The 18,923-nt window shown below is 38.9% G+C and overlaps 1 protein-coding gene and 1 pseudogene across 1 annotated transcript in view; both read right to left on the minus strand.

Annotated features, from left to right (window-relative positions):
- Nucleotides 1-18,923, minus strand: part of SUCLG1 (succinate-CoA ligase, alpha subunit) — a 35,200-nt gene that overhangs the window by 9,539 nt on the left and 6,738 nt on the right. Inside the window, exons 2-6 of the mRNA XM_010862177.1 lie at nt 16,285-16,388; nt 12,168-12,284; nt 8,749-8,961; nt 8,549-8,606; nt 1,106-1,189 (exon numbers count right to left, since the gene is read on the minus strand). Coding sequence (XP_010860479.1) covers nt 1,106-1,189; nt 8,549-8,606; nt 8,749-8,961; nt 12,168-12,284; nt 16,285-16,388 — 576 coding nt within the window. The remainder of the gene's footprint in view (nt 1-1,105; nt 1,190-8,548; nt 8,607-8,748; nt 8,962-12,167; nt 12,285-16,284; nt 16,389-18,923) is intronic.
- Nucleotides 1,200-1,768, minus strand: LOC105004543 (annotated as a pseudogene).

The following is an 18,923-nucleotide window of genomic DNA, read 5'->3' on the forward strand; positions in this document are numbered from 1 at the left end:
ACATCTCACTCCAGTACTTTTGCCTGGAAAATCCCATGGATGGAGGAGCTTAGTAGGCTGCAGTCCATGGGGTCGCTGAGGGTCGGACACGACTGAGCGACTTCACTTTCACTTTTCACTTTCATGCATTGGAGAAGGAAATGGCAACCCACTTCAGTATTCTTGCCTGGAGAATCCCAGGGACGGGGGAGCCTGGTGGGCTGCCATCTATGGGGTGGCACAGAGTCGGACACGACTGAAGCGACTTAGCAGCAACAGAAGCAGCATACTCTCTGTGAGAGGGGAATTACTACTCTCAATTTACAGATTAAAAACAGAGGCTAGAGAAGATGGAACTGGCCACTAGTTAAGTTACCTTGTCTTGAAGATTGTACTTTTGCACATAGAAAAGCTCATTTAATGTTTAATACTGATTTTATCAATTTGAGTCAATAAAAATACTCCAGGGTTATATTTCATAATTTTATCATCAAAAGCTGCCTTTGAAAAGCTTTTAAAAGATGGTCTAAAAACATGAAGGAATTGTTATAAAAATGAGAAATTTGCCTGGCTTTTGGCAAAAAATATCAAAATTATTTTAAAATGTAAAAACCCTTTTGTAAATGGGAGGCAGTATGATGGGGCAAAGAGAGAGGGTCCAGGGAGCTCAACCCTCCTCCACCCACCAATCAAGCTACCACAGGACTCTGTGCCAGCTCAGCGGTGCCTCAGAGGGTTGCCCTTAAAGAATGAGACAATGATTGGCAAAGAATTCGGTAACTGTGAAGCACTGAATGACAGCTGGCAATGATAACACAATGCCAAGACAGTGACCAAAGTCCTATCCTGAAGGACCACTGCTTCACAACAAGCAAAGTGAGTCCTGTTTTCAGGGACTACACCCCAGGATGTTTGTTCTGAAACATGGGAGTTAAATCCTGGACCGTGAATCTTGAAAACGTTAACAGCCAGCTTCATGTATAAGCAAATTAAACTCAAGATCATAACAGCTTTTTCATAAAATGACATCAAAATCTCTCACAAATAGTCAAACCAATAATTATTATTACACTTATTCAGTGAAGACACTGAACTCCGATAAAATGAGTTTAGAAAAAGTCCTCACCAACACACAAAGACTGCCCCAATCCAACTTGTGTTGTCTGGTGAACCGCTTCGTAAGTCAGGGTGCCGGATCTAGACACGATACCTTAAAGAAGCAGAACTCAGCAATATTAGAGAGTGCTCATGTGACTCTCATATAGTAAAATAAATCACAAACACATGTATATAAAGAACCCATTCCACAATTTGTCCGCCAAACAAACAACACCATCAGGTCATGGAATAAGGAGAAAAGGCCTAAATTATAGCAGGGAGGTTTTAAAAGTTAGAAAAAGAAAGGATTTTATTAGTTAGGGTTTTTTTAATATATAAAACATTTAATTTATTGTTTTTTTTGATGCATCACCAATGTATTACAACTGAGCCACTAGTTCTGTAGCCTCATCAACATTAACTGTGGTACATTTTCTTGACACTGCTGAGAAATCAACTGTTTCTTCAGAGGTTCAATGGAAAGGTTTTTTGGGAAGTTTGCAAGTTCCTTCTGTATATCTACAAGAGTTTGATTCACTCTTTTAACTTTTTAATCATTCACAGTGTTTATCTTCTTAAGATTAGTGGTAACTGGTTTCACTTTATTTTTGAACCCTAAGTTTTTTTGGCTGGCTACGTGGAATACATTCCTGGACTTCTGCCCTTTTAGTTTGTTCCTGGTGGTTGTCCTTCACCAGGCCTTCAAGACCCTTGTATGGCTTCTCAAGTTCCAGGTGATGCCATCTGCATGCACGAGATCCAGCTAGTTAGGGTTGTTTTATGACTACAAAAGCAGTTTAAGAGATACCTGAAGTCTTCCACAAAAAATGACCTTCTGGTGCATACAAAGTAAAATGGAACAATAAATCTATATAAAGGTCCACATGGAAAAAAAGAAGGCATAAATTTCAAGTATTCAGTTCAGTTCAGTCACTCAGTCGTGTCAGACTCTTTGTGACCCCATGAATTGCAGCATGCCAGGCCTCCCTGTCCATCACCAACTCCCAGAGTTCACTCAAACTCATGTCCATTGAGTCAGTGATCCCATCCAGCCATCTCATCCTCTGTGGTCCCCTTCTCCTCCTGCCCCCAATCCCTCCCAGTATCAGGGTCTTTTCCAATGAGTCAAATCTTCGCATGAGGTGGCCAAAGTATTTCAAGTATTAACCTTTGGTTAATAACCCTGGTTTCAGAAAATACATTCATAGTTAGGCTTTCTGTCTCCTGACCACACAAATTCCTCAAGTCAGAAGTCCTGCTTTCCTACATTGATCAGTAGAGCCCACTAATGCTGTTGGAGATTCTGCAGTGATTATCTTTTCTGTTGGACTTGCAACTTCCAGGGGTTAGTAAATGAGACTGTTTTCCCCACCCATGAGTTCCCATATAGAGCACAGTTCAGGCACAAAAGGAATTCAGTAAATATGTACCGAATAGGTCAAAACTGAAAATTTATGGAGTACAATCACCCTCTTAAACAAAATCTAACTGGTGATAGTTTTAAAACCAATCACTATGTGGACCCTATCTCACAAAAAATGACAACCAATAACACCATACCCCATGTGTCTCATTCATCAGTTTTCCCTACTCTCAAGAGCTTCCTGTCTATAACCTCTCTCTTCAACATAGCCCTTCCTTTATGAGACCTTTCATAAATGAGAAGGGTAGGTAGGTAACACCTATGTACATTTGGTGCATTTAGCTTTTAAATCAAAGACAATAAGTAACTTAGTTGTATTTCTTTGTATGTAATTACCTAGTCTCCTTTACATTTCTACTTGATTCTTATGATAGAATCATGTTCCTGTTCATGCAACACCCTAGATTACTGGGAAGCAAAACTATTTTATCTATTCTAGCCTTTTGATGATCAGTATAATAATCAGTGAATAGTGGTACTAGGATTTTATCATTCTTTTGAGGGGATTTCATCTAAAATGAAAGTGATATATAATTTATATACATACAAAAATGATATATAATTTATATAAATGCAAAGTACACACATTTAAGGTAATGAAAGCAATGTTTTTAGGGTAGATTACTCCTGCCATCCTTGAAGTATATATATAATAAAAGAGACTATCACTTAAAAATATCTACCATAGGGATACTTCTGCTTCCAAAAAGCAGAGGTATTTTCCTGTATTCTTCCTGCTAAATACAAGTAAAAGTCCTAGACACTACATATAAAACAAATACAAGAAATCTCTGAAAGTTAGATAGAAGGTAGAGTCCTAGAGACCTTGAGACTCAAGTAAAACAATGAAGTGTTTCCAAGTTTCCTTTTGCCTCATGTGTCCCAGATACAAAGATAAAGAAGCTCACATTAAGGCACAGAACTCTCCACCCAAACAGCAGCTTTCTTTAGCAAAAGAACCAAGAGAAGGACAATCTAGCAAAACAGAAAACTTTCAGACAACAACCACTCCATACCAACTATGCACTACAGAAAAAACTGTGGCTCTACCTCTACTCACATAAGCAAAGGCCGAAAAAGAAACCTAGACTTTACGTTTACAAGGCCGTAATGAGGCACCCTGGCAGCACGCCCACCAGCATGTACACAACCAGGACTCTCATCTACACAAGCTGGCACTGAGTCCCGCCCCACCCCTACGGTGCCAGTGGGAACCAGAGGGAAAGCCTGGATGTCCATCCTCATCTGGCAGCAGTGAGGCCTCTCTCCATTTCCTGGGATCAGAAAAGGCCTAGTGGAGAGTCAGGGCTTTTACTGCCGCCCAGCAACAGCAAGTCCATCCCCACTAGTGTCAGGGGAGACCACGTAAGGAGCTGCAACTGTTATCCCCGGTGAGTAGGAGCCCACTCACTCTGGCAGTAGAAGCAAGAAGGGACTTGACTTCTACCTCTACCTGGCAGGAACAAGGTACCTCCCCCACATTCCCTGCTGAAGCAGTGTGAATTAAGTCAGCTAAAACAGAAGGTTCACATAAAACCCAGATCTCATAATACAATAGCCCACACTTTCAGGTTTCAACCAAAGATCATCTGACCTACCAAAAATCAGGAAGATCTCAAACTGAATTAAAAAAAAAACAACAAAAAAACAATCAATAGATGCTAATCACAAGATGAGGGGATATTAGAATTATCTGACAAGAAATTTGAAGAATTCATGATAAAAACTTTCAATAATTATGAACATGCTCTAAATAAATCAAAAAATAGAAGCTTTATCAAAGAAATTTGAAGGAAGCCTCACTTAAAAAAGAAAAAGAAGATATAGAGGGACCAAATAGAAATTTTAGAACTGAAAAGTACTATAACCAAAGCTAAAAGCTCAGTGGATGAGTTAAATAGCATAATGGAGAGCAGAGAGGAAAAAAAATCAGTGAAATGAAAGATAAAACAATGGAAATTACCCCACCTGAATGGCAGAGAGAACAGACTAGGAAAAAACAATGAGCAGAACCTCAGGGACCTATGGAATGGTAACAAAAGATTGAATATTCCTGTATCACTGGAAGGAGAGAAAAAAGAACATGGGGCTGAAACAGTGCTTGAGGAAATAATGTTTTACCAAAATCTACATGTGAGAAGGTGAGCAAACTAAAAACAGGATAAATCCAAAGAAATTCACACCAAAACTTCTAATATACTTCAGAAAATCAAAGACTCCCCTCAAAAAAAAAAAAATTTTGAAAGCAGCAAGAGAAAAATAACACCTTCCTATACATGAAAAAACAACTCAAATGATATCAGTTTTCTCATCAGAACCCATGGAATCAAGAAATGGGTCAACATTTTTTAACTGCTAAAAGAACTGTAAACCCTAAATCCTGTACCCAGTGATGTTCGTCTTTATGAATGAAGGGGAAATAAAAACATTTTCAAATGAGGGGAAAGTAAAGAATTTGTTGCCAACAGTTCTACCATCAAAGAATGGCTAATATATTAATAAGGTCTCTAGAAAGAAGAGAAATGATATAAAAAGGAACCCTGGAGCCTCAAGAACGAAGAACACAGTAACAAGCAAAACATGGATAGTTAAAAAGACTTTCTCTTGAGTGTCCTAAAAGGAAGAAATAAAACTATCCCTATTTGTAGATAATGTGGGTTGTCTAACATAGAGAATGCTAAGGACTCTACCAAGAAATCCCTAAGGTCTACAGCAATATGGCAAGATATAAGATAAACAAAAATTAGTTGTATTTCTGTATATTAGCCACAGGCACATGGACACCAGAATTAAAATACAACAAAATTTACAATGGTTTTTTCCAATAAAAAGAAATACTTAGTATAAATCTAACAAAACACACAGTGGACTTTTATGTTAAAAACTGTACAATGCTCATGAAAGAAATCAAAGGCAATCTAAGTAAATGAAGATATACTGCATTCATGGACTGGAATATTCAACAGAGTAAACATGTCTATTCACCTGAGACTGACATACAGATTTAACACAATTTACATAAAAATCCCGGCAATAATTTCTGTAGATACAGACAAGATTACCTTGAAATTATATGAAAAAGTAAACTAGAAAAGCTAAAATAATTTTTAAAAGAGTAAAGTACAAAAAAGCAATCCATCCAATTTTAAGAGTTATTATTTCAACACAGTATTAAAAGTTGTGCAGTACTGATGAAACCCAGAAATAGATCAACACAAATAAGATGTTTACTGACAAATATACAAAAGCAATTCAATGAAAGAAAGATGATCTTTTTAATAAATGGTGCTGAAGCAACTAAACACAAATAGACAAAAAGAATTTTGATCTAAATCTCACGCCTAGAAAAATTATTTGAAATGGACTATGGGATTTAAGTGTAAAACTACAAAACATTCAGGAATTCACTGGCAGTCCAGTGGTTAGGACTCTGCAGTCTCATTGCTGAGGGCCTGGGTTCAATTCCTAGTCAGGGAACTATTACTAAAAACCCACAAGCTGCCGTGCAGCACAGGCAAGCAAATAAAAATACATAAAACTATAAAACTTTGAGGAAAAAATAGGTACTTAAGGCAAAGCAAAGAGTTATTAGACTTGAGGTCAAAAGCATATTTTACAAAAGAAAAAAGTCAGTAAGTCAGATTTCATCAAAATGAAAAAACTTTTGCTCTCTGAAAGATCCTATTAAAAGCATGAAAACACAAGCTACAGATTGGGAGAAAATATTTGCAAGCCACATATCCAACAAAGTACTAGTATCTAGAACATAGAAAGAACTCTCAAAACTCAACAGTAACCAATTAGACCAGGGGCAAAAGAACACAAAGAAACATTTCACTGAAAAAGAGATAGTGAAGTGGCTCAGTCTTGCCTGACTCTGCAACCCAGGCAAGAATACTGGAGTAGGTTGCCATTTCCTTCTCCAGGAGATCTTCCCGATCCAGGGATTGAACCTGGGTCTCCTGCATTGTAGGCAAACACTTTACCATTTGAGCCACCAGGGAAGAAGATATACAGATGACAAACAAATACCCAAAAAAATGTTCAATACCATTAGCCATTAGGGGAATGTACATAAAAACCACCATGAGGTATCACTGAACACTTATCAGAATGGATGACTACAAATGCTGGCACGGATGCAGAAAAACTGGATCACGGGTACACTGGTGATGGAACGGTAAACCAGTATAGCCACGATGGGTAATAATTTGGCAGTTTCATAAATAACACACAACTGTTATCCAACCCAGCAACTGCACTCCTGGGCATTCATCCCAAAGAAATGAAGATTTTTTGTGTTATATAAAAACTAGTACACAAATGTTTATAACAGACTTACTTTTAACAGCCCCAAACTAGAAACAATCCCAGTATCTTTCAACACGTGATTGGTTCAACAAACATTTGTACCCTAGAATACTACTCAGTCATAAAAAGGAATGAACTACTGATACAATAATCTGAATGAATCTCCAGAGAATTATACCAAGTGTAAATAACCAATCTCCAAAGGCTATGTACTATATGCTCTCATTTATATAGCATTCCTGAAATTTAAAAAATTTAGGAAAAAAAAAAAAATAAGAGGATTATTAGTTTCCAAGGATTAAAAAGGGAGTAGGAGTAGGAAGGAAGTGGATGTAGCTATAAAATGTTAAGATGAGGGATTCCTGTAGTGATGGAAAAATTCCTTATGTCTGTCATAATGTCAATATACTAATTGTGACATGGCATTATCTTTTTGCAAGACATTATCATTGGGGGACAGTGAATAAAGGGTACACAGAGATCTGTCTGTATTATGATTACATGTGAATTTATAATTATCTAAATATAAAAAGTTTAATTAAAATAAAAATTGTAAAAAGATGTAGGAGTCAAGTATGTCACATGAGGTTGAGAGTAAAAATTCTAACATAAATGCAAAAATGCTGCATCATTAAATATCAGTTTGGAATCTAACCACTTTCTACAATTATACTCAATTAGCTTAAGCTGTTATACAATTTTAGTTATCATTAACACAAACTAGAAAGCCACTATACTATTGCACTGCTCTTATATTACATGATGTCCTATTCAGAAATACCCAAGGGACTGAAAATTCCTTCCTTTTCCTAAACACTTAGCTTAAGGACTGGAAGTTAATGAGGCTTCTGAGAATATTAGTAATGGTATCAAAATAGGAATAGTTAGTACAAAAAAAGTCATCTTTTCTCCATTACCTCCTTGAAAATCTTGTAGTGTCATGTATTTCTTTCAGGCGATTTTTTTAAAAGTCCTTTAAGTTAAAGGCAGTCTCCCAGAGGACTTCCTCATCGATATGTTATGGCCATCTTGAGGACCAAGGTCTAAAGAACTTTCCTAAACTTCTCTTAGTTGTTTTTGAGGTTTATGGGCCCCTCAGAAAGCAGGGTAGTGATCAGAAAGGCAACTCAGCACAGGGCCCATAAAGCCTAAGTACGGAGCGACTGGAACATTCACACATTGATAGTGGGAGTTTAGAACACAGTCACTTTGCAGATCTATCTGGTAACTTCTTAAAAAGTTGAACATACTTTGACCCTATGACTTAGCAATTCTACCTGTAAGCATTTTACCCAAAAGAAAGGAAAACGTACCCACAAAAAGGCCTGTACACAAAAGTTTACTTTAACCTTATTCATAATGACTCAAACCTGGAAATAACAGAAATGTTCATCAATGGGAGAATGGACAAATAAATTGTGATATAATCACTCAATAAAATATTACTAAGTGATAAAATTATGGATACATGCAAATACATGGAAGAATCCATAGTGTGCTTGAGAAGGAAAAGAATCTTTAAAAAAAACCCAAAAATATCTTCATTCTGTAGAGTTAGTGTTCCTCAAACATTAATTCAGGACACAGAATCAATTCACTATAAAACTTTCAAGGTAAACTCTCTTAAAGTTGAATGAATTAAAGTGAATTTGATTTGTACCATCAAATCTCTTTGGGGAGTTTTGAGCATAGGGGTAAGAAATTTTGTTTTCTAATCTATAAGAAATACATACTCACCGACTCTTCCTTTCTTGTGAATATGGCCAGGCATGATGCCAATTTTGCATTCTCCAGGCTAAAGGAAAGTAATTCACAGTATCAGAAAAGTGAAAAAAAATATTAACTCCGAGATCATACACACAAATATACTTGGACTGACTCAAAGTTAGTTAGGCTTCAGAGGCTAAAATCGGGCTCGTTTCGTTTTGTACACTCACATTGATGACTCCAGGGCAGTTCGGCCCGACCAGCCTGGTCTTTCCCTGGCGCAGCAGTTTGTGCTTGACCCGCACCATGTCCTGCTGCGGGATACCTTCGGTGATGCACACGACCAGGGACACTTCCGCCTCAATAGCTTCATCAATGGCGGCAGCAGCAGAGGGAGGAGGGACATAAATGACAGATGCTGTCGCCCCAGTCTGTTCTTTGGCCTGAAACATTAATACAAAGCACTTTACTGTAGGTTCAGTCAGACACTTTGTAAAACAAACTCAATACCATGGTTTTAATGATATCATGGGATCAGGAAAGGACATCACCAGGAGACACTCAATGTCTTCATTCTTCCCATTAACTAGGTCACTCTGCTGTCAGAAAACAGCAGAGTTAAGTGTGGCCTCCTCTCCGCCCCAATGGGACACCCCTTGAAACTGGAAGGTTCTGTGACCTCCCCTTCCTTCAGGCAATGTGGCAGCATGTCAGCACACATGAAAGCACTGACTGGCGTTTAGGTCCCCTCATTCCTGGGCCACGTTTATTTCTGTTCTTCTGCAAGGCACTTACCACCCATTCAGTACGAAAGGCCCTGCATCCTCAGGAGAAAAGGACTAGTGAGTCCCAAACCTCAGAATTCAGCTCTCAAACATGTTTTTAAAAATATTTTCAAACCATGGACCTTCTATGGTGGCCCAGTAGTTAAGAATCTGCCTTCCAATGCAGGGGACTCGGGTTCAATCCCTGGTCAGAGAACTAAGATCCCACATGCCACGGGGCTAGAACTAAGCCCGTGTGCCACAACCTCTGAGCCCAGGCACCAAAACCACGGAGTCCGCAGGCTGCGACTAAGACCCAGTGCAGCCAAAACAGATAAAATTTTTTAAATTAAAAAAATAAAAACAGATCAAAGAATAAATATTATCAAGAAGAAGCAAAATGAAGTGGTTTTATTCCTAACTGCTAATTTTTACTCTAATGCATGCTGACTACAAATGAACTAAAATACACGCATAAATAGCCACAGAACAAGAATGGGTCATATAAGGTTAAGAGTCTATGCTACATCGCCCCTCACAATGCAAGGCACTTAAAGATCACCAATGTGACCACTGTTCTCTCTGTGATCTTCTATATATTTTGTACATGTATCAATACAGATGTAGCCTTCCACCCACTTGCACATATGTCCATGACTCTTCTATAATGGAAGCTCCTTGAAGACAGAGACGGTCAGTGTCTCTGACTCTCCAAGAGAGGCAGCACCTATTCTGTGAGAGGCCCTGAGAAAGACTATGTAACCCTGCCTGCTTACTACCCCATCTACAAATCAAGATGTAGAGGCCAAGAAATATTAAATAACTTGCATGAGGTCACAGAGCTCGGAAGTGGCAGAGCCAAGATTCAAACCTAAGTATATCTGATCCCACAGCGTCAGTTCTTTTCAGCTACAGCAGGCTACCTCCCTATAAATGTCAAAATGTAGCTTAATTAAGATATAAATCAAAACATTTTAAAAGGCTATGCCATGAGATTTTAAATGGATACAAATACCAAGTTACACAAAGTACAGGTACAGCTGGAAGGGGCAGAAGTAAAAGATGGTGTGTTTGAGAATCATCCCAAACTAACTGCCCATGTTCCCAGAGGCCGAGGAGCTTTCTCTACTGCATCCCTAATAAAGAGAGGTATCTTGACAGGGACAGATGAACAAGTCAATGGATGTTGACTTGCTAAGGGTTAAAAATAATTGAAATCACTGTTTTTAAAAACTGTTCAAGGTGATAACAGGGAAGTGGGGACCAAAGGAAAAAACTAGGTTGGAACCAACAGAAATGAGATCACAGATGTGCAGGTATTTTATGGGAAATATATCCCATGGGTTCCTACCTCTTAAGGATACAAAGACTTTCAGAAGCTGGACTGTGACCACAGAATCTGCGTCGGCAAGTAATACTACATGAAAGGTAACCATTGCACTCACTCAGAAATCTCTTTGTAAGAGCAGAACAGGTGAGAAATAAACCGCATCTGTCAAAGAACTTACATTATCTTCCAAAAGCCATATCTATTTGTATCAAAATGAATAATAAATGAACTGCTAGGAACAAAAACTTTTTTTTTAAAGGAAAGCAAAAAAAAAGGCTCATGACAAAAGTCAAATTTAACCAGGAAGTTTTAAAAAATGCAAAGCAAAACTTTAAATGATTATTCTACAGAATTTATGAATTTTTTACTCTCTAAAATATGATACACTCAAAACACACATACAGATATATAGTATACCCTATTTTCAAGTTTAAAGTAAAATGAAAATTCCAAATTTGAATATTTGTTTTATCCTTTATCTTGATTTACATTAAGAATTCAAATTACCTCAATTTGAAGTTAGTATTCCAAAAAGATAGTAAATCTATAAATTTGTACTTTAAAAAAAAAAATGAAATTCTTTAAAACATGCCTTAAAAGTATATTTAAGAAGAGGGGGAGTGCTACATTTTTATTTGTTAACCTCAATACATCAATCCCAAGTACTAAGTTTATTTCTTTGATTTTTTAAAAATTAAATAGCCAAGAATATATACTATGGCTTCTTTCATAATACTATTATTTTTGTATATATTCATCTAAGTGTAGAAAGAGAATGAAAGAGGATACACTGAGGTGAAATAAGTTCTCTATGAAAGCAATATCCAAGAAGTGGAAAACACCATATAAAACTTAACTGTACATACCTTCATATCATCTGACTTTGTACCATAAGCACGTATTAGCCTTGTAACAAAGTTTAGCTTAAGTCATTCTAAAAGTATTGAGAAATCAGCAAGCTGAGGGAGAGACCAGGCCTCTGTGAGTTGCCCGTTGGACTCTAATCCACACAGGAACACCACCCACTACTAGTTACTCTGAGCCAGGCTAAGTCTGCCACTGATCAGCTGTGACACTATCTACAGGACCCTCAACCTCTGTACCTGTCGTATCCTTGTCTTTAAAATAGGGATGATAACAGTCCCTACCTGGGGGCTTCTGGTGAGGCTAGAATGAGGCCATGAAGATAAAGCACCTGGCACAGTGCCTGGCACAGCTCCCACAACACTGAGCGACAGGGTCGAGCGTGGATGCTGACACGCGCACTTCTAACAGCCCAGAAGAAATGGTAGAAGCCAAGCCATGGCACTTCTTCCCTGAAGAACTGATGTACGCCTATAAGCAAAAGTGACCCAGAATGCGGAGAGAACATCCTGAGCCTACGTGACTAAAGTGAACCCACTCGTTTTTACCATGGTTCAAATTTCTCTAGGTTACTGGAATTTTAGAAGGCATGTGACTCTTCCAAAAGGGGCACAGTTAAGATCTTGAGCCAAGGTGTGCTAACTCTTCCCTTGGTTTTTTCTTCTTGCCAAACTCAGGTACCATTAATTACCTCCTTCACAGTGTTAAAGACTGGTAAGCCCAGGTGCGTCTTGCCTCCTTTCCCTGGAGTGGTTCCTCCAACTAGTTTGGTGCCATATTCCAGTGCCTGCTGGCTATGAAAGGTGCCCTGAGAAGGAAAAGCACAAGACTAGTGAGAAAAGGCTGGCTAGGGAGCCTAAAGACAATCTTCAGCAACTTGGAAAAGAAAAACAAATACGTTAAGTATCTGTCGTTTGTTGTTGTTCAGTCAGTCACTAAGTTGTGTCCAACTCTTTTGCAACCCCATGGACTATAGCACACCAGGCTCCTCTGTCCATGGAATTTCCCAGGCAAGAATACTGGAGTGGGATATCATCCCCTTCTCCAGGAATCTTCACAATCCAGGGATCAAACCGACGTCTCCTGCATTGGGAAGATTCTTTACCACTGAGCCACAGGGTAGGAATGCCATATTTCCAAGCATCCTCATCAACTTTCTGAACACAGCTTTCAACCTTGAAGCAAAACAGGTCTCTGCAGAGCCAAAATCACTGTTCTGTGTGTGTGTGTTTTATAGGAGGTCTCTTTTCAATCTATTTAGCTGGTTATCAGAAACTCCCTTGTGTTGATCGGAAAAGAACACCTCCTTCTCACTGTTCCTCAATCCCTGATGTCCTCACATCCCTCTTCTACTCACCACTCCATAAAGGCAGTGATTTCTATCTACTTTGTTCACTGAGAGATGGCACCCAAAGCAGTTACATACAGTAGGCACTCAGTAAGTAGTTGTTGAAAACCGAATGGATCTTCGCAGCCATTCTATGAGGACCAAAAAATGCTGACTCAACTACTCAAGTTCTGTTACAAGCATAAAAATTGGCTCAGAAATTTCCTGATTTCAAAGTCTTCATTCTTCAAAACAGGAAACCTAATCCCAAGCACATTAACTGACTTATCTAAAAGTCAACGATGGAGTTTTGTAAAGTACCACAGGCCAGTGCTCTTGTTAAAGCAGTACCATTCAAAGTGTTATCTGTAGACTCTTATGGGTGTGCAGTGAGGTAAATGCAAAAAGGGGAAATAATGACAAAAAAGAAGAAAGAAAAAAACGAGAAAAATCTAATAAAAAAATAAGTGAAAATGTCTGCAAATTTTTATAGCAATATGACATTGCTATGACTTACTGTATTTTGTAAAAAGTACTGCTCTGCAATAAAGTGGAAATAAAAACACACACCCAAACTGGGCCTTCACTCCAGACAGTTAAAGAAGCACTGTGCTAGAATACTACCTGCTAAAAAAATTTAAATAGTCACACTTTTTATTCCTAATGTAGTGCTGAACAGGGATGACATTTCCTATTAATGTCCTTGTTTCCGTTACTTTTCTCATTATCACCATCCAGTGTATGGTTAAAATAAGAATAGTTTTAGTGGCTCGTAACAGCCAGTACAAGAAATATCACCCCTTGGGAAAACAGCATTGTTGGAATCTGCTCTGAAATATAAATATTCTTCATTCATATGTGCAATAATGTGCACAGTGGAAAAAAAAAAGAACTAATGAGACAAGATTTACATTTTCTATGGAGATAAACTCTAAATTTCAGACTTCATCATTCTCTAGAAGCAGAAACTTAACCAATAAATAAACAATTAAGGCTCCCAGTGAATGAGAAACAATGTATTTGCTGATAACTAAGACACCGAAACCAACCTTGGATCTCAATATTTAGGCAATCATCATCTAATTTAAGAAGCAGAGACAGTGCTTACAGCACAGACAATGGTTCTTTAAAAAAGGGCAGACGTTAAAATGTCATGTGCTCTGTTTAGTCGCTCAGCCTTGTCTGACTCTTTGCAACTTGCAACACTACGGACTGTAGCCCACTAGGCTCCCCTGTCCATGGGGATTCTCCCAGCAAGAATACTGGAGATGGTTGCCATGCCCTCCTCCAGGTAAAATGTCAAAGGGTCATATAAAGCTTAGCAAATAGAAAAATAACATTCTATATAATTAATTTATGTGTGGAATTTGGGTTAATCAAACATTTAATTATATGCTAATAAAATTAATACATACCCCAAAAGGGACTGAATATGATTTTAATTGGCAGAAGAATGATAAACTGTACTTCATGAGCACGAAGCATCAACTTTCTTTAGAAGGTATGTATGTGGAAGTGGTATTCGTAAAATATATGGCTCTCAGAATAAGCAAACCAATTTTATCTATGAACAAAATTTCAAGGTTTTAGTTGTTTCTTTCTTCGTTGGCAGTGGCTATTTTTAAAAATAGTAGAAGAATGGGAGAAAAAGAAGAATGGTCCACTGCAATTCACATTTCTGTGCCCAGAAAAGTCAAAAAGCAGAACGACATTTCACCTGAAACAACTTCTAATCAAAATTCATTTTTCAAAAAAAAAAAAGAGATAAGTTTAAAGCAATTCTTAAGTACTTAAAAAAAAAAGTTATAGAAGTTTGGATATTTGAGTATCCTCCTCTAGATCAGGAGTTGGTAAAGTATGGCCTGAGGGATCTGGCCAGCCACTGGTTTCGTGAATTAAGCTTCCCTGGCATACAACCATGTCCACTCACTGACGTATTACCTGTGGCTGGTTTGGCTGTTCCAATGCTATGGAGTAGTTGTAACAGAGACTGCATGGCCTACTAGGCCTAAAATGTTTACAATCTGGTCTTTACAGAATGAACTTGTCAATGCTAGATCACCAAAATATTGCAGAATGAATATTATAGTTCTTTTAATCACAGAAAAATCATTAACTTTAAATTACACAAAAATCATTCATCACTTTTATTCTGCCATGTCTCCCTTAATAACTGAGGAAGGGACAGTTTGGGTTAAGGTTAGGGATTATCTTCTAATAAATTTGGTAGCATTCCTTCATATTTAAAAAAAATCTGAGCATCTACTATAGTAGAACTATAAATGTGTACATATGTTTTAAAGGGCAACTTGGTAGCACCTGCTACAATTTTAAATACAGAACCTTTGACACCCGATTTTACTTTCAGGAATTTATTTAACAGACATATATGTATGATATATATTATATACTTATATATATAATATGTTTTATATGTTATATATATATAATATGTTTTAAATACACACACACACACACACACACACACACACACAAACGGAGAAGGCAATGGCACCCCACTCCAGTACTCTTGCCTGGAGAATCCCATGGACGGAGGAGCCTGGTGGGCTGCAGTCCATGGGGTCGCTAAGAGTTGGACACGACTGAGAGACTTCACTTTCACTTTTCCCTTTCATGCATTGGAGAAGGACATGGCAACCCACTCCAGTGTTCTTGCCTGGAGAATCCCAGGGACAGGGGAGCCTGGTGGGCTGCTGTCTATGGGGTCACACAGAGTCGGACACGACTGAAGCGACTTAGCAGCAGCAGCATACACATAAACACAGAGAAAGAGAGCACATCCTATGAACTCTGTAGAACGCCTATTATGTAAGTGTTTTGTATGAGTAAGAAAAGTATCTAGAAGGATATACTTCCAGCGGAGTAAAATGGTAGGAAGGAGAGAACGGAGATTCTTAGGTCGCACTTTACTGTGGAATCACATCACAGATATATTTAAACTTACGCAAATTCTATGATGTATGCAGAGGATAGGGAGGCAGCAAGGCCTAAACACAAGCCATCTACCTTGTTGTTGTTGTTCAGTCGCTAAGTCACGTCTGACTCTTTGTGACCCCATGGACTACAGCATGCCTGGCTGCCCTGTCCTCCACTATCTCCTGGAGTTTGCTCAAGTTCATGTCTATCTACCTTACTGAGTGCTTAATTAAAGAAACAGTGACCTGTTCCAATGTTGGAGAAAAATCAGTTGTGTTATACTTGCTGAAAGGAAACGTGGGTTTCCAACAAAATACTATACTCCTAGGGAGGGATTTTCGGGGTAACAAATACAATTTTTACTTGACTATAGCACTTAACCCCCTCCTGAGATACAACCCCACTGCTGTAGTGTTCCCCTTTCTGCTACAAACATGTGTTATGACTTTTGTGATATTAAAAAAAAACCCCCAAATGGACAATACTTCAATGTTTTTGTATCTCTAATATACATTTAAAAAAACAAAAATCTTGATAAACATACCTGCTTACCAGTGAAACCCTGGCAAATAATCTTCGTATTTCTATCAACATAGAGATGCTTCCTGGAAGTTGTATAAGAGCAATGCCGAATTCCATTCTGTTGCACTGAAAAGCAAAGAAAATATGACACATTACAATTTTTTCCAAACTTTTGGACTACGGACTTAACCTAGTGACACAAAAAAAATCCTCTAAAGAGGAACTATCACGTGATGGTGGCAGCTTTCAATGTCACTTTTTAAATAAGACATATTAAATATAAAAATTGATTAAAGAAACAAAAAAGGGACACTGTTCTGTTCTTCAGAATCCCCTTTCTACTGAGAACCCCAATCTTGTAGCTTTTTCTGAATGAAGAGAGGTTAAGTTTATAATTTTTATTCCTCAGAAAGAAATCTGGTGCTCAGATAAATAGCTCAAATTAAAAATGAGGTATCACTCTAATACTCTTTACTAAACAGCCATATGCTTTCCCTATTTGACCCACCATTTTCAAGCCCAACATCTCTAAACAAAAGATGAGCTAACAGGCCAGCTTTGTCAGAACTACTAAGAACTACTCTGCAACTCATTTCCTGGTAATAATATTAACATTAAATGTTAAGTCATAGAATAAGGGCTTCCCTTGTGGCTCAGCTGGTAAAGAAACCACCTGCAATGCAGGAGACCTGGGTTCGATCCCTGGGTTGGGAAGATCCCCTGAAGAAGGGAAAGGCTACCCACTCCAGTATTCTAGCCTGGAGAATTCATGGACTGTATAGTCCATGGGGTCGCAAAGAGTAGGACAAGATTGAGCGACTTGCACTTCCATAGAATAAAACGTGTCTAAAACAATCCAAAAATTACTTAAATTTGGTCTCTTCTGATGTAAGATTCAAGACCTCACATCTAAAAGAAATTGGGAAAATAAAATAAATAGGAAAAGGAGATGAGGGAGAAACATGTAAAAAACACCTGAGTTATTTTCACCTGAGTTAATTACACCTCAGTGAAACTGAGAAACCTAAGTAGCTCCCAGAGCCAGCTCCCTGTATTTCAAAAATCAGCAGGAAGCAGAGCACAGATGAATTAAAAATTGTGGGCTATCTTCTAAATCCCCATCAGAGCCCCAAAATGCTGTCTCCGTGGTCCACCCTGGCCCTTTTGAATTGCTAACACCTACCACTGAGGTAACCCATGAAAGTCAGGTCTAGAAAAGGACATCTATCTCATCATAAATTTGTCCAGAGTCCACTCAATGCTTTTTGTCCTGAATCACAGCTCATATCCTCCTAAGCCCTCAGACCTCAGATTCCACAACTGATCTGCCTCTGGCCCTTTGAGCACCCCTTGATTCATCTTCACTGATCTCACATGTAGCCCACCAGGCTCCTCTGTCCGAGGGATTGCCCAGGCAAGAATACTGGAGTGGGTTACCATGCCCTCCTCCAGAGGATCTTCCTGACCCAGGGATCAAACCTGTGTCTCTGCATCAGTAGGCAGACTCTTTACCACTGAGCCAACTGGGAAGCCCATACTGACCTCAGCTTCCAACAACTTTAAATTTTGGAGTCCCCTGTATCTCGAGGGAAGAGAGAGGCCTGGAATTCACCCTGACCAACCCGGAGAGAAGTATTCTGTGTGCACACAGATGAGCTGCATTCTTGGACTAGACTATGCTGAACAAGGGGCCCGAGGGAGCGCTGAGGGTCAGTCCTGGCCCAGTGAGCATAGCTAAGCACCTGAACCCAGGACAGGGAACAGGAACTGGTGAGAGCCCATCCTCACCAGTGATTGCCCTTGGTTCCCCATTGTCCCAGCTGGAGACGCAGAACCACAAAACTCATAGAACAGCTTTCCTCCCCTCTGCTATGCCTGACAGAACTTGCCCAACAGTCCCTCCCACTCCTGGAATATTGAACACACAGCCCATCTGTCAGTTTTCAGTGAGGAAAAGTACAAGATCTGATTCCAAGAGCAAATAAGATGAGGATATCTGGAGCCCACACTTGCTTTCTGAAGGTACAGTTTTGTCCTCCACAAGTACTCTTACACTCCACCTTAACAAAGGCAGTTCACTTCTCCTTCCATGTGGCAGGAGTGGCCCTGTCACCTTGAGAAAGGACAGGTCAGCCTACATTTGTAAAGCACAGCTTCAATATCAGTACAACTCTGATCATTACCCTCTCCTACTTTTTCTTCTACTCAAAATCTCTAAGATCAGCTTTATGGAGCCCAAGAATTTACATCACCAGATCTCTGGTGCTTATAAAAACTACATCTGCAAGTGTGATGAACAGCAGCTCACCTCCCAGATAACCTTGGAGCCATTTAGTATTGCTCAGACTATGTGATGACCCTATCAGTCTACAGCATCTAGAGAAGTGGATCTTGGGCGATCTATCATGTACATGTGGGTACATGAACTCTCCCCTTCCACTGTATGAGCTGATACCAAGGCTGCAGGTAAGCTGGAACCAACAGACTATCGTCACCTTTGAGCCAACCCCAAAATACATGTTCAAGGATGAGGAAATGAAATTCTGACCACAGTCTGCCCCAACAAGAAACCTGTAAAATGCCAGACAAGGTATCACTCATACTGAAATGAGAGGAAGTAAGAATAATCAAGCATTTATGAAACTCAAAGGAAAACCTTGT

The sequence above is a fragment of the Bison bison genome, unplaced genomic scaffold (genome assembly GCF_000754665.1).
Source record: "Bison bison bison isolate TAMUID 2011002044 unplaced genomic scaffold, Bison_UMD1.0 scf7180017864480, whole genome shotgun sequence".
Taxonomy (NCBI): domain Eukaryota; kingdom Metazoa; phylum Chordata; class Mammalia; order Artiodactyla; family Bovidae; genus Bison; species Bison bison.